A 13,209-nucleotide genomic window follows, 5' to 3' on the forward strand; every position below is an offset into this window, starting at 1 on the left:
ATCACAGTGATTTAAGAGTCTTCATCATTTCATCTCATAAATCATGAAAGACTGTCCTACCCTCCATAAGCTGCCTTTAGGGGTTAAAAGTATCAGGATCGGTATTGGTATAGGGAATGCAGGCCCTGTATTTATTTGGTTTCAGACTGATACCAAAATTTGCAGTATTGCACATCATTAGTGCAAGCTGCATGCTGCAAGTACACGCTGCGGTCAAAAGTACTGGGCCACACTGTGGCGCAGTTTTTCCAGGGGTTGGCCTGGCGACTTTAATATGACTAAAGTTAAATCCTAATTCTTTTCTTAACAGGACATTTTAGACAGTTCTGTACTTCATACATTGTGGGGACATTTGGGTCCTCTTCTGTCCCAGCATGACTGTTCCTCAGTCCATAAAGGCATGGTTGGATGAGTTTGTTGTAGAAGAACTTGACCTCCTTCCTTGCAACCACTTTGGAATGAAGTAGAACAGAGAATGGGCTAAAATTTTACACCTACACACTGCCCAAAAATTTGTAGAAAACCTGGAAGAGTAAAAATTATTGTAGCTGCAAACGTGGAACGATTTGGAATGGGATGTCATAAAAGTTCCTGTCCTCGAGTCGTAGCGGAGATTACAACTGTTACAAAAGGCAAAACACGAAGAAAAAAAATGCACATATCTGTTTCACTTTTCACTAAAATTTTATTTACATATAAAAACAAAACAAAAGAAAATACAGCTGCACAGTAAAAGTGACAGTATTCTTATACTCAGTTTGGAGACTAAACACACAAAGCGCCACAGTTAATCTTCAGACAGCTTACAAAAAAACAGAAATTATTACTTTTCAAAAGTAATCCTCATTTCTATTTTTTTTTAACACAAACTTTTTAGGTGGACATCAGCTTTTTTTTTTGTTATTGAATTCATAGTGTGGCAGTGTGGCAACTACTAATAACATAAATAATTCTCATACACTTCTATGTAACAAAATTTATCTGTGTTGACTAAGTAGCGATTTAACACAGTTTACTTCAGCATCATTTATCCACAGTAAGTGTAAACACACGTGACGATAGTAGGTGATCATTTGGTTACAGCACGAGTACAGCGGCAGATTTTTTTTTCTTTTATAGAGCAGTGACTCTTCCCTTTTGTTCAACATCATGCAAGCAGAAGAATCGAGTGATTTGTACATTGGAAATATAACAGATTGAGAAATCTATGAGCAGCTAATACAGTACACACAGAAAGAGAGAGAGAGATGGAAAATTCTGCACTTTTTATTTTCAGATCTGAATAAGCTCCTTGTGGAGCATTATCAAATTTTTTTAACTGAACTGAGGAGGATGCAGTTTTGACTTAATATTTACAACAGAATAAGAAAAAGTAGAAATACAGCTGCAAAAAAATGTAGAAGAAAAGTTGAAATGTACAAGTAAAAGAGAGCCATTCATTTCAGTCCAATGCAGCAAAACTGTAAAGTAAGTTTTCCTCCAATCAAAGCAGAAAGTGTAGAATTATTGCACCAGGCAACAGAGTGTGTACATATAACTACACAGTTACAGTAGCTTATTTAATAAAAGAAAAAAAAGGCTTTACTATTTAAGGCATCAAAAATGAAGTGTAAAAGAAGCTATGAGTTATCGTATGTGGATCTAATTTCATTTTAGTCCCAGTGTGTATTAGAAATTCTTCAGGAAGTGCGAACATTTAGCATTTAGCAATTATTAGTATTTATAGGGTGAGGGGGCGTGTGGGTAATGGTTAGTACCCCAACTGTACATAAGAACAAACAATTAATAGATATATAGTAGCTTGAAGATAGAGCAAAACATTAAAATATAATACAAGAGAAGACTTGCGATAAACAGCATTATGCAGCTTCTGCTGCCCTAGGAGTGATGAAATACTCGTGACATAAGACGTCAATAAAAAATATTAAATATAGCAACAACAATAAAAAGGCATTTTAAAATAGTCTTCTAGAATTGGTGAAATCTTTTTAAAGAAGTCATTCATTGATAATCCCAGGAAAAGTAAACCTGGTTAATTCATCCTTGACTGGCACCGATCGGAGCGTCGGGTCCCACCGTAACACACAGAGCTTGAAGTTGTAACCAGCAGGTTGGAGCTGATGCAGGCGGACGAATGAGTCGGTGCTTCAGGATAAAGACATCTGGGTTTCTGTATTGTTTCAAGCCATGTACGGTTTTAGCTGCCTTATTTGACTTATCATCCTGGAGTTGCTTTTAAAATGTTACTGGACACAAATAAAATATAAAAATAATTTCTTATACACAACACTTTTTATTCTATTTTATCCCTTTGCGTTTTTTTAAGAAAAAAAAAATGACCAGCTTTGTTCCATCTTAACGTCCAGGCATTGGGATTTTGCTGCACTTTAGTAAGAATTTGCGAAAGTATCCAGCACTTTTTTTTTTTTACCTTGCTATGTACGTACACCTTAAAACAGTCTATTTCAGCTATGATTTTAGAAGTCAGAGTCAGCGTCCATAAGCTCCGCCTCCATTAAATTGGTCCTGGAGTGGATGGGTCCGTAACCAGCCCTCCGGCCTGCTGGTACCCGAGCCACGTGGGCCATTCTTTCTGATATTCCATCAGTGATATCCATATTTCCAGGGTAGCGTGAAGACGCACTAGGCTGCCAATTGGAGGGAGGGTAACGCGGACCAAGACCCAGATCCTCTGGACGATCTCTGAAGGTCAGGGGGTCAGACAGCATGCTGTGGCCATAGCCATTCTGGCTGGTCTGGTACTGCAGGTAGGGACACTTCTCCTCGCATGACAGACGGCGCGAAGGTTGGAAGTCTGGGTAAGACCCAGGCAGAACTTCCTCCTCAATCTTCTGTTGTTGTCTCTGCTGTTCCTGCAGATTGGCAACCAGGCTTGGATGAGGAGGCAGTTTGGGCAGACGGGGCACTGAGCTGCGACCAAACTCACGCTGGCGATAAACCTGGTGGTCCACCATCTCCTCAACCGGACGCACCTCCTTCTTCCTCTTCTTCTTCTTCTTTTTCCTCTTTATCATTTCTGGTGAAATTTCGGCCTCCACCATCCACAGGCGGTTCCTCTCCTCTGGAGGGGGCACTGTGACAAAATAATAGAAAGTAAAGATTACGATTTTTTTTTTTTAAACCCAAGGTCTAGAACATCTGATCTGAAATTTATATTCAAGGGAGTTGGTGTAAAGCCAGAATCATGGTCTCCGGAGCTCACCTGGTGTACCAGTGGGAGTAACAGAAATGTCCTGTGGGAGGATGGCACCTCGCCTGGCCACCATCTTTGTCACATGCTGTGCCCAAGCTGATGACATGTCATTTGATGGCTCGTTTAGGTCAAAATTGATTCCGGCTATGAAAAAGAAGAAAAAAATTAACCCTAACTAACCCTAACCCCATTTACTGGTCAATACAATGACATCTCTGCACTCAGATGTATTTATCTGAATTAGCTCAATGATATACTCACCCACTGGTCCTTCGTGGGACACGGTGTGCATGCTGAAGGACAGCTCTTTCTCTGGATCTTTGTGGAGCTCCTTCCTCATCGCGAATGCCTTGGCGATCATCTTGCTTTTCTTTATCCTCTTCGGTTCATTATCGCTACGGCCGATGATCCTGGCAAAGTAGAATGACGGATGGCTACATTAATTTTTCTGACAACAAAAATTCAGTCCTGATCCACTGATAGCAAGAGATTGAGACCTAATGTTTTGCAATCCAACAGCTGCCATTTGACCTTAGATAAAATGCTAAAATCATCAATCAAGCTCTGTCATGCAAAAATACAGAGTAAGAAAGCCTTGGCCTCGACTGAAAATGCAAACCCCCCAAAAAGTCAACAGTGCAAACTGAAATGCATGCACTGGGGGTACACAACAGGACTAAATGCATGTGCGTGTCTTCATACTTTGAAGTGATGGGGATACAATCCAAACTTTTCAGTTATTTTCGACAAAGAGCAGGCATTTAACACACCGCTATCACTGTACATATTAATATGGACAGGCGTGTAACAATGATTTTAAAAACAGACTGTTGCTAATTTTTTTTAAAAGAACATTAAAAAAGGGCAAATAATCATCCTAACCTACAGTATCTCTTCACTGCTATAGCCATAACACCAGATACGTGTTTGCAGAAGTTTGTGTTAACTTGCTCACTTGCACCAGGTGCGTTTCCAGATGAGGATGGTGGCTTTGGTCCAGACCCAGGTGCTCATGGCGATACCCGTCCCAAACATGGAAAACAGGTTAATTTTCTCCACCATCAGACTGGGGCGGTTCTTAATGGTGCATTCTGGGATGGGCTTGTTTGTCTGAGAGGCGATTGTCACGTTGGCCTCACACCTGTTGAAAATACGACAGAGACGATTAGTCTGTGTCTCCAACAGTGCCCACAGTGTGTGCCTCCCACACCTTCTAGCTAGTCATATGACTGAGGTGCATTCAAATGCTGGATCTGGTTAATAAGAAGGTCTTTTACATGTTAGGGTGGGGAGAGAGTGGTTTACATTTTTGAGGCAAAATTCATTCCAGTCCAGCCAGTGTCAACACGGTGGGGAAAGAGGGCTGCATTCACTGCTTCATGCTGAGTGGTTAGATGGCGGTTTGGAGTGTGCATCAGGTTGTGGATATCTGTGTGTGACTGGATGCGGAGGGTGAAACTGAGAAGTGCTGAGGTATAAAGCAGCTTTTGAAGCAAGCAGGTGTAAACTTTAACACCTTAGGACTTGAACTGCTGCAAAACTGTAAGGTAAAACTTCCTTCAGTCCAGACAAGGATTCGAATGACTCCATACTGATCGCTACCACTGACCATTTTAGTTCCACCTAATCACAACTTTGGTGCATAATGAGTGTATAAATAAAAGATTAATAGCATAAAAACTAATGTTATTTTACCTTTTCTAAAATTTTTAAACAACAACTAAATGTCAATGCAACAGAAATGAACTAATGCATGATATTAACATGCTTTGGTTAATTAGTTCTCACAGGTAGCTGCACATTGGCCTAATCAGCAAGAGATCAGCTGGTTAAATCCTAAAAGGAGAGCCAAAATCTCAGGCCTCAGACTGCTCAGTGTATGATGTCACTGAGAAGGGGTATCCTTAATATGGTCACCCCGATCACCTTCCATTCAACCATCTGTTTACAAGGGGTAGCCAATGAAAAGAAAGTTGCCTTAAAGGGAGAGGAGCAGGTCTCCATGAGAGTCTGCAAACGTTAAATACTGTGAGTGGAGCCAATATTAGTGGACCAATATTAGCTATTTGCCAATATATTGGGACTGGGATTTTTAATGGCCGATACATTTTTTGTGGTATAAAACATATGGAAGAAACCGCCTTTAAGCATGTAACAAGTGTTGCTTAGTTTGTCCACCAGAGGGAACTCTGCAACCTCCCTATTGACAACACATTTTCGGGAAGAACACAGCACAATAACCAGCTGATCCAAGTAGACTCGGGCAGGGTGTAAACAAGTAATCAACGACTGGTAACGATAAAGGAAGAGTACTTTTAAACTGCATTATCATATTATGTTAGGACTCATAAATAACAACAAATAACAAATATTGGGGGAAACTATTTATGTGTTTTGTGTTTGAAAGAAAAAAAAATCAGCCAATATATGGAATGTTTAAATCACCAAATATTGGTCTTAAAAATCGGTCAGGCTATAGTGACAATTTATCCAAAGGTACTCTAATAGATTCCAATTATAAATATATGGAGATAGAAATTAGCATAATAGGTTTACTTTAAATTAATGTGACATATTTGGAAAAATTCAGGTATTTATTTATTTATTTTTTAGGAGATATGCATCCTGGGCCTGGCATTGTGGTCCCTTTAAGGTGGAAAGGGTAATATGCTGTGCAATAGCAGTGGTGACTTTGTTAGTGTGAGGAGTAAAAACACATAAAATTATATGTTTTCCGTCTAAAAGAAAACACAACTTACAGCACATAATCCCTGAAGCTTCTTTCCCACTCAGCTTGGTTGAAGAAGTCATAAAAGTGGCAGCCAAAGGTTATAAAGACAAAACCAAAGGCAAGGAATCCAAATATTCCTGTATCGTAAAGAAACACAAGGACAACAAATTATATGTAAGGTATTAGTCGCTTTGCTCCTTGTATACATCATACAGAATAAGAAACCTTAATGCATTATTACATCGGCGTAACTTTGTGCTGAACATGAGGAGGGGGGGTCAAATGGCAGATGATTAAACATGCAACTATTTTTCTGGTAATAACTGAAATAGTACAGAAAAGTAAAGAAGTAAAGAAAATCAACAGCCTATTTGTGCAAGATAATTCATAATTTTATTGGGGGGGGGGTATATTGGTTGGGTCTGATTACTTGGTCATAACCCCCCAGGAAATTACGCCCCTGCATTATTAAAATGCCTGATTTCTATGATGAACAAGCAGTTAAGCCCAGGTTTCAACTCTCAGGATGGTTTCTCTCTGATATTGATCAGGCGAGAGTAGAGAACTTACCCAGTCGCAGCATAGTCTCATTGATTTTGCTCGCTGCTTTCTCACTCAAGAGACCGGGGTGATTACTTTTGATGGAAAATAATGTCATAACACCTAGAAACAGAGAAATGTTTTAATTAAGTCTTTGCAAAGATTAAAGAGTAACTTTTATGACAGTTTGTGTCTCTTTTTAGCTCTTTGAGCTCAAAACATGACAAACCAGTTCTTCGGAACTCACCACGAATGAGGAAGTAGCCACCAACAACAAGCACCACTCCAATGGGTGCAAGCACAAAGCCAGCGCGATACCTGTAGTTCTTGTAGCCCACAAAACAGATCCCGCTCACAGAGTCTCCGTCAACCTTTAGACAACCAGGCATAGACAAAAGGAATCATAAAACTGACCAACCTCAGTTGTAAAACATTTTAAAATCTCAAAGAATGAGGAATTTTAGTGAAAAGCCTCATACACACCTCAGCGATTGCTAGGATGGCCACAGTGAGGACAAAGGGGATGGACCAGGTGACCATGTGGAAGTAAGAGGTTCTACCAGACAGTGGCTGGTGAGTAGTGCCCAGAGCTTTGAAGGATGTGTGCCAGGCATATGTCAGCATGACAAACCAAATCACACCTGACATCAGGGAGTAGTAGACGATGATGAAGATGGTGACACATGACAGCGTTTCCGAAGACCTGAAAAGAGCAAGATTAGAGAATTTCTGTGATTTTTTTCTTTTCTTTTTCTTTTCTTTTTTTTGGGGGGGGGCATGCGGAGGGGGAAAAAATCACATGAAATCGTATCATATTTAACGCTGAGATCGAGGTTTTGCACTCACGAGGGCTCCCCGAGTCGCATCGTGTTGTCGCTCTTGCATACAATCTCTTCACGTGCGCCATCCAGAAATTGGGCCAGCCAGCCGATGCTGCCCACAAAGAAACAGGCGTTGATGTAGAAGAGAATGACAGCTGGGTAGCGGTTGGAGTTTTTCCAGTCTGCAAGAAATGTGGCCTGAAAAATAAAGAGAAATAATTAACAAAGCGAGAATGTGGCTTAAGTTAAATGTGACCCAATCCCCCCCAAAAATGAATACCGTTATAGTTTGTCTCACCAGGGTAAAGAAAGTGCAGAGGAGGGTGATGGTTCCAAAGTAAGCGATGTAGGCGTGCATGTCATTGTGCTCCTCTTCAGTGAACAGAGGATTGTCACACTGGATACCACAGCCCTCCACGTCCTTGTACCAGCTCGACTGAATGTCCGTCTTCACCAGAGGAGCTTCACACTGGCCCGATGTGTTGAACTTCAGCTTTTGCACCTCATTCTGCAAACAGAGGATATAATGGGTAGTCTTACAGCTGCCTAACAGTTTGAAATCATTGCTGTTTACTGGACCCTGACCTCTGAGCCCGGACTTTTAAAAAAAGTCTCACATGACATTACATGACAATTGAACATACCGAACAGCCCACAGGGAATTTGTCACATTTGAGAAAGCTGGGCCAGCCTCGCTCCCGATCCACGATGCTACATGGACTACGTGTAGTCAGACAGAGGCTCTGGCTGGGCAGTTCAACTCGGCCGTTTTCGCATTTGGGCATGTAGACGGCGCAGAGCAGAGGCTGGATGACCGACCAACAGCGAGGGGCATTCCGCAAACCTAGGACACAAAAACAAAACTGAAACTTCCTGTGGCATTTAACTTAGAGATGATAGATTCACCACAAGAATGACAATGATCCCATGAGTAGTTAGATTTATGAGACCAGTGATGATGACAGTGATGATCGTTATACACTTCCTATCAATTTCCAAGAGCCGGAGGTGGAGATGTACATATTAAGAGAAGTTATGCAAAAAGGGAAAAAGAAATTATTCACTTTGAATATGACTGACTGAATCTGATTCTTTTAATTTGCATGTTCTATTTGTACAATAGCAATTAATCGAGTAATCCACAACTCAGTCAGTGGAAAACAGAGAAGGTGGGCCTGTACAATATGAGAAAAATCTACAATGTTCAATGTTTTGTTCAATATTGCAATGACAACATATGATGAATAAACAAATATTGAGGCGTCCATATTACATTTATTCTCCAGATATGTGAAGGGATAAGGTGCTAAGGAAGCAGCATTAAGTTGGTGGTGTTTTCTCATTTTGTAGTAAGATTGTTGCTACTGTTGAGCTCTTTTCATTTTTCATTGAACAGAACATTAAACATAAGATTTTTTTTGTATTTATTGCGTTTCAGACAGTCTTTTACTGTGTGTTTATGGCCAATTCACAAGTTCCTTAAGTTGCACAAATGATGCAGTGCCAGTTTCGCTGGCAGGCAACTGCAAGTGACAAATAACGGCTCAATTCAATTCAATTCAAATTCCAGCAGGTAGTTAACTGCATACTTTTCTTGACTGTTGCTCAGACATAAATAAATGAATATATAAAATAAATAAAACACACATGGACAAAAAAATGACATAAAAATCATTTTGTGTGACTGAAAATGAAAACTACCACATTCCCTCCCATATAAAATGTATATGTTTTAAATGTGTTTTATAAGAGATATATGCTTCATATCAAAATAGCCCCTTTCACAGTTTTCAAAATAGAATTATTAATGGAACATATTAACAGTAACTGAACACCCTGTGTATACTGTATACAGTATACATAATTGTTATAATTATGTTGCATCAAGTCATAGAGGTCTTACAGGTCTTATGGCTAAAATTGTTTCTGATTATTGTAGATTTGAGGTTTGGCAGTCTGACAAAGTGAGATTTCGTGACGTCAATTATAGGTCAGTTTATAGTCTAGATGATAAAAACTTGGGATTAAAAATTTACAAATTAAAAAAGTTTATTTTTCCATCCGTGTAACACTTATGTACGGGCATGGTTACAGACTTCACCTTATAATACTTGCAATTTTTTTTATTATTGTTTACAAGAATGATTTTCTAAATTAGTAAAAATCGAGACAAATGATACTCTTTAAAATCTGTGAGGCTGGCCTGGTACTGACAGGTCATTAGTGAGAGTTTATGAAGGTCAAAGTCTTCTTGCGGAATATCTAAAAACCCTTTTATCAGCCGGTCTTCATTTGTTTCCGCTCTTAACACCTTTGAATGATTGTCCTTTGTTACCTTTAATGGATTTTAACCCCTCTTTTCCTCTCGAGGATCTTTTCCATTACTTAAACCTCCTGAGTACTTGTGAATTGTCACAGCAGGCCGTTATCATGCATTTAACATCTTATCTCAATAGAACAATACAAAGTAAATACTGATAAATACGGTATATTGACTGAAAAACAGCCAATTTTCAGAGTTTCGGCTTATTAAAAAGCTAAATGAGTTAATTGTTACTACAAAAAAAAGAAAAAGAAAAAAGCATTTTCTTAATTATTTACATGCGGTATCAAGAAACTGACTTCTCTGACATAAAAGACAAACGTACTAAAGTAGCAAATATGAATTATGATTTTCAAATCATACCGGACCACATGGTCAACTTCTCAAAAGCCTCTTCTTGGGTGCTGGAGTCCTCCGCCAGGATCAGAGAAGTGTGACTGTATGGTAAAGGCGATCCCAAACACGTGTTATATTTAAGCACCTCGCAAGTTGTGGTTTTCTTGCAGGTATCCTCAAATATCGTCCCGTTTGGAGAGAGCACTGCCCCGCAGCCAGAAAGCCAGGCAGCCCAGATGCAAAGCATCCCGTAAAATCCAACAATGGAGCTCCAACTCTTGGAAGACATCTTGGAAGGGGGGGGGGGATTCAACTGCGCAAAAAAGGGAGAAAAAAATCACTTTGTTTTCTTGTGCTTCAGCAAACTAATGTACAGAAAGACCAAGATGGGTTGCTCTGTTCTTTAGATTTAGGATAGGTTTCCAAAAGCGGCATGGTAAATTAAAAAAAACTAACTTTAAAGTTTTCCCGAAGTCCTTCCAAACTGTTTCATTCTGCACTTCTCATCCGATCCCTTTTGGCTTTTCCCGAATTCCTTCATTATCCAAAATCTAACCGCCGCGCAAAATGTCCTCATGTGTTGAAAACGCGGATGGTGATCTTAGAGCGGTAATAAAGTATCCATTTGTGTCGTTTAAGCTGGATAGGAAAGTTGCAGATTCTTCTTCCCTCCCCCAACTTCCAAAAAAACTTGCCATGAAAAAGTCTGGATCTCTGTAATAGGATCTCCAGCTCACATGCGCCACCCCTTCTCCAAAACCCCCCTCTTTTTTTATAGTGGCAGAAAAATAAGGTGATAAATTATCCTATATCTCTGTATGAGTTTGAAGAAGTGTTTCTCTCCGGGTGGAGTGTCTGATGAGAGGTTTTTGTTAAGTCCCTGTGAGCTGCACTCACTGTCTGCTGGTTGTTGGGGTTTTTTTTTTTTGTATCTCTGGTATGCACATGGTGGGGGAAAGCCAGGGCAACAAAACCTCCCTTCCCATCCCCCTCTGCAAGTAGAAGAATGTGCCTTATGGCAGACCTTCTCAGAGTTTCTCATCTCGAGGACCACCACCCCAAAACAGCACTGACTCTCCGGTCTGACAGGTTAACTCTCATGTGAGAAGGGTTTTGTAATTTATTCTTATTGACAATGTGAAGGGAGTAAAGATGAAATATTTGCATTCTTTCATCCCCATGTAGGATCCCAGGTGACCCTCAGACATTTTCAGAGCAATTTTAATTACATTGCATATACAACAGCCCCTGCATAATTCTGTTATGAACTTTTTCATTATCTTTGAATAGGTACGAAATCACAAGCTAATAGGATACACAAATAGAAATAATAAGAAATATGTATGGGTATGGTATTTCTATGCATTTTGCAACAACAGTGTTAACAGTGGAATAGAAATCAGGGTTTCTCAAAGTTCTGATCACAGAGTGTAAGTGTAGAACATCAGCATGTCCAGCATTTGTAATGCATCTCTTCAAAGTATGTATATTGGTAATACAACCGTTTGTTTTTATATTATAACATGAACTGTGGATGAAATGAAGAACAGTGGGTGCTTAAAATGCTTTCTAGAGCAGCCACTTACCTGCAGGTCACACATGGAGAACGTTGGATGTACAGAAAGTGTACGTGCAGGCTGATCTGTGCTGATGACATTTGTTTTTTGGTCACAGTTATGCAGAGTAAACACTCCTTGCACTGGAATGTACATGTGCAGGCATTACATAAGACTTTCAAGTGAAAATAAAATGTCTTACGGTGCTCACCAGCCACAACCTTTATTATTAATCGTGTGGGATTATTATTTGTTTACATGAAGGCTTAGCGATTATGACATCGGAATATCTGTGTATGGGAGAGAGAGGGAGGGGCACAACTCAAAATTAGTTTCCTTTGGGACACTCATAATGGTCTGAACTTCCTCTTTTCTGGTTAAGGTGGCTATACTGTTAATAAAAACACAAACACACGGACAGAACTCACACAGTCAAATTATTTTAGGCTCATCCACTTATCGTTCTTTTCTTTTGACTATGGCGGGATACCAGAAAAAGCACATACCTAAAAGGTCAAAACTCCACCATGTTGTTGATATTGCTCTAATTGGAGAGTGCACTTGTGGTATTTGGATGACTGCTGATGCTTTGTGTTCGCAGTGAATCTGGGTTAGCTCTGCTCTGTCCTGAATATGTGTGTGTGTGTGTGTGTGTGTGTGTGTGTGTGTGTGTGTGTGTGTGTGTGTGTGTGTGTGTGTGTGTGTGTGTGTGTAATGCACGTCTGGGCCTCTTTAAAACCTACAGTAACACGGCTGCCTCAGTGAGTCAGAGGAGCGGGGACCACACACAGAGCACTGGAGCCCAGGCCAACACACACTCACTCCAACTCTCATGTACACACTGATTCACTGACTACAATAAGGGACACCTACGGAGCGATATACTGCGGTTTGAACTGTCACTTTGTCATCAGTTTATTCTGCATAATTACATAATTTCAGGTCTCTGAAAAGTGCTAATGAAGTGAGAATCTAAGAGGGGAGTTAAACTCACAAAGACATGTCATGTTTAAATTGGGAGAAAAAAAAAAGGCTGCTACAAACATAGGACTGTGTGCGCTCCTAAACATCACAGGCATCAGGTTTGAAGTTGAGATCTCCTCAGAGGTTTTCATTTGCCAGGGAGAGAAATGGGGTGGAGATAAGAGGTCATGTTGGTGTTTGCTTCTTCACAGTTACATTAGACTTCTGGCCACGCAAAGCTCCCTGGGTAAGAAGTAAAAATTGTGCCAGTTAACTCTTCCAGTTAGGGAACAGGATTTGTGTCATTTCTTTTTAATGAATATGTACAGTACTGTGTAAAAGTCTCGAGCCACTCCCCATTTTCATTTTCTTTGCTTCCAAGGAGTTCGCTCCTTGTACCTTACCATTTTCAGAGGACTTGTTGTTTGTTAAACCACTTACCACTGATTTAACCCCCTAAACTCCCCTAACTCAAAATGTGTTTACATTTAACAGACAACTTGGTAAAGACCAAAATTCAAATAGGATCTTTAGACACTTTATTCATAGTAGCCTGTCAGAATCTATATCTATAAAAATGGCAACAATAACACAGTTTACAGGGATAAAATAGTATTTCTGCCCCAACAAGGTGATTCCCAAAGAGCAATTAGCTGAAAACTGAAACATTTTGAGAAAACTGAACAGGTGGGCTAAAAAATATCTAGAACAGATGAACAGTACCT

The 13,209-nt window shown here is 39.9% G+C and overlaps 1 protein-coding gene across 1 annotated transcript; it reads right to left on the bottom strand.

Annotated features, from left to right (window-relative positions):
• Positions 1-671: 671 nt before the first annotated feature.
• Positions 672-10,815, bottom strand: smo (smoothened, frizzled class receptor). The gene is made up of 12 exons (XM_085437123.1): positions 9,993-10,815; positions 7,951-8,150; positions 7,605-7,814; positions 7,332-7,504; positions 6,969-7,188; positions 6,733-6,856; positions 6,516-6,608; positions 5,974-6,082; positions 4,170-4,355; positions 3,476-3,624; positions 3,224-3,358; positions 672-3,094 (listed from the first exon to the last, which is right to left on the bottom strand). Exons 1-12 carry the CDS (start codon positions 10,252-10,254, stop codon positions 2,478-2,480), a joined length of 2,478 nt encoding a protein of 825 aa, XP_085293249.1. The 5' UTR covers positions 10,255-10,815; the 3' UTR covers positions 672-2,477.
• Positions 10,816-13,209: the final 2,394 nt, after the last annotated feature.

Source organism: Copadichromis virginalis, linkage group LG17, assembly GCF_057382275.1.
Source record: "Copadichromis virginalis isolate Kocher_CV1m ecotype Utaka linkage group LG17, C_Virginalis_male_GT1.1, whole genome shotgun sequence".
Classification (NCBI taxonomy): Eukaryota; Metazoa; Chordata; class Actinopteri; order Cichliformes; family Cichlidae; genus Copadichromis; species Copadichromis virginalis.

What these genes read in the sequence shown, in the direction of transcription:
- smo (XM_085437123.1), bottom strand. Translation starts at nt 10,254, where the DNA reads ATGTCTTCCAAGAGTTGGAGCTCCATTGTTGGATTTTACGGGATGCTT. An exon ending in ATGCGACTCGGGGAGCCCTC is followed by an intron (nt 7,189 to 7,331) that starts GTGAGTGCAAAA and finishes TGCTCTTTTCAG; the next exon opens with GTCTTCGGAAACGCTGTCAT. An exon ending in TGAGACTATGCTGCGACTGG is followed by an intron (nt 6,083 to 6,515) that starts GTAAGTTCTCTA and finishes TTTACGATACAG; the next exon opens with GAATATTTGGATTCCTTGCC.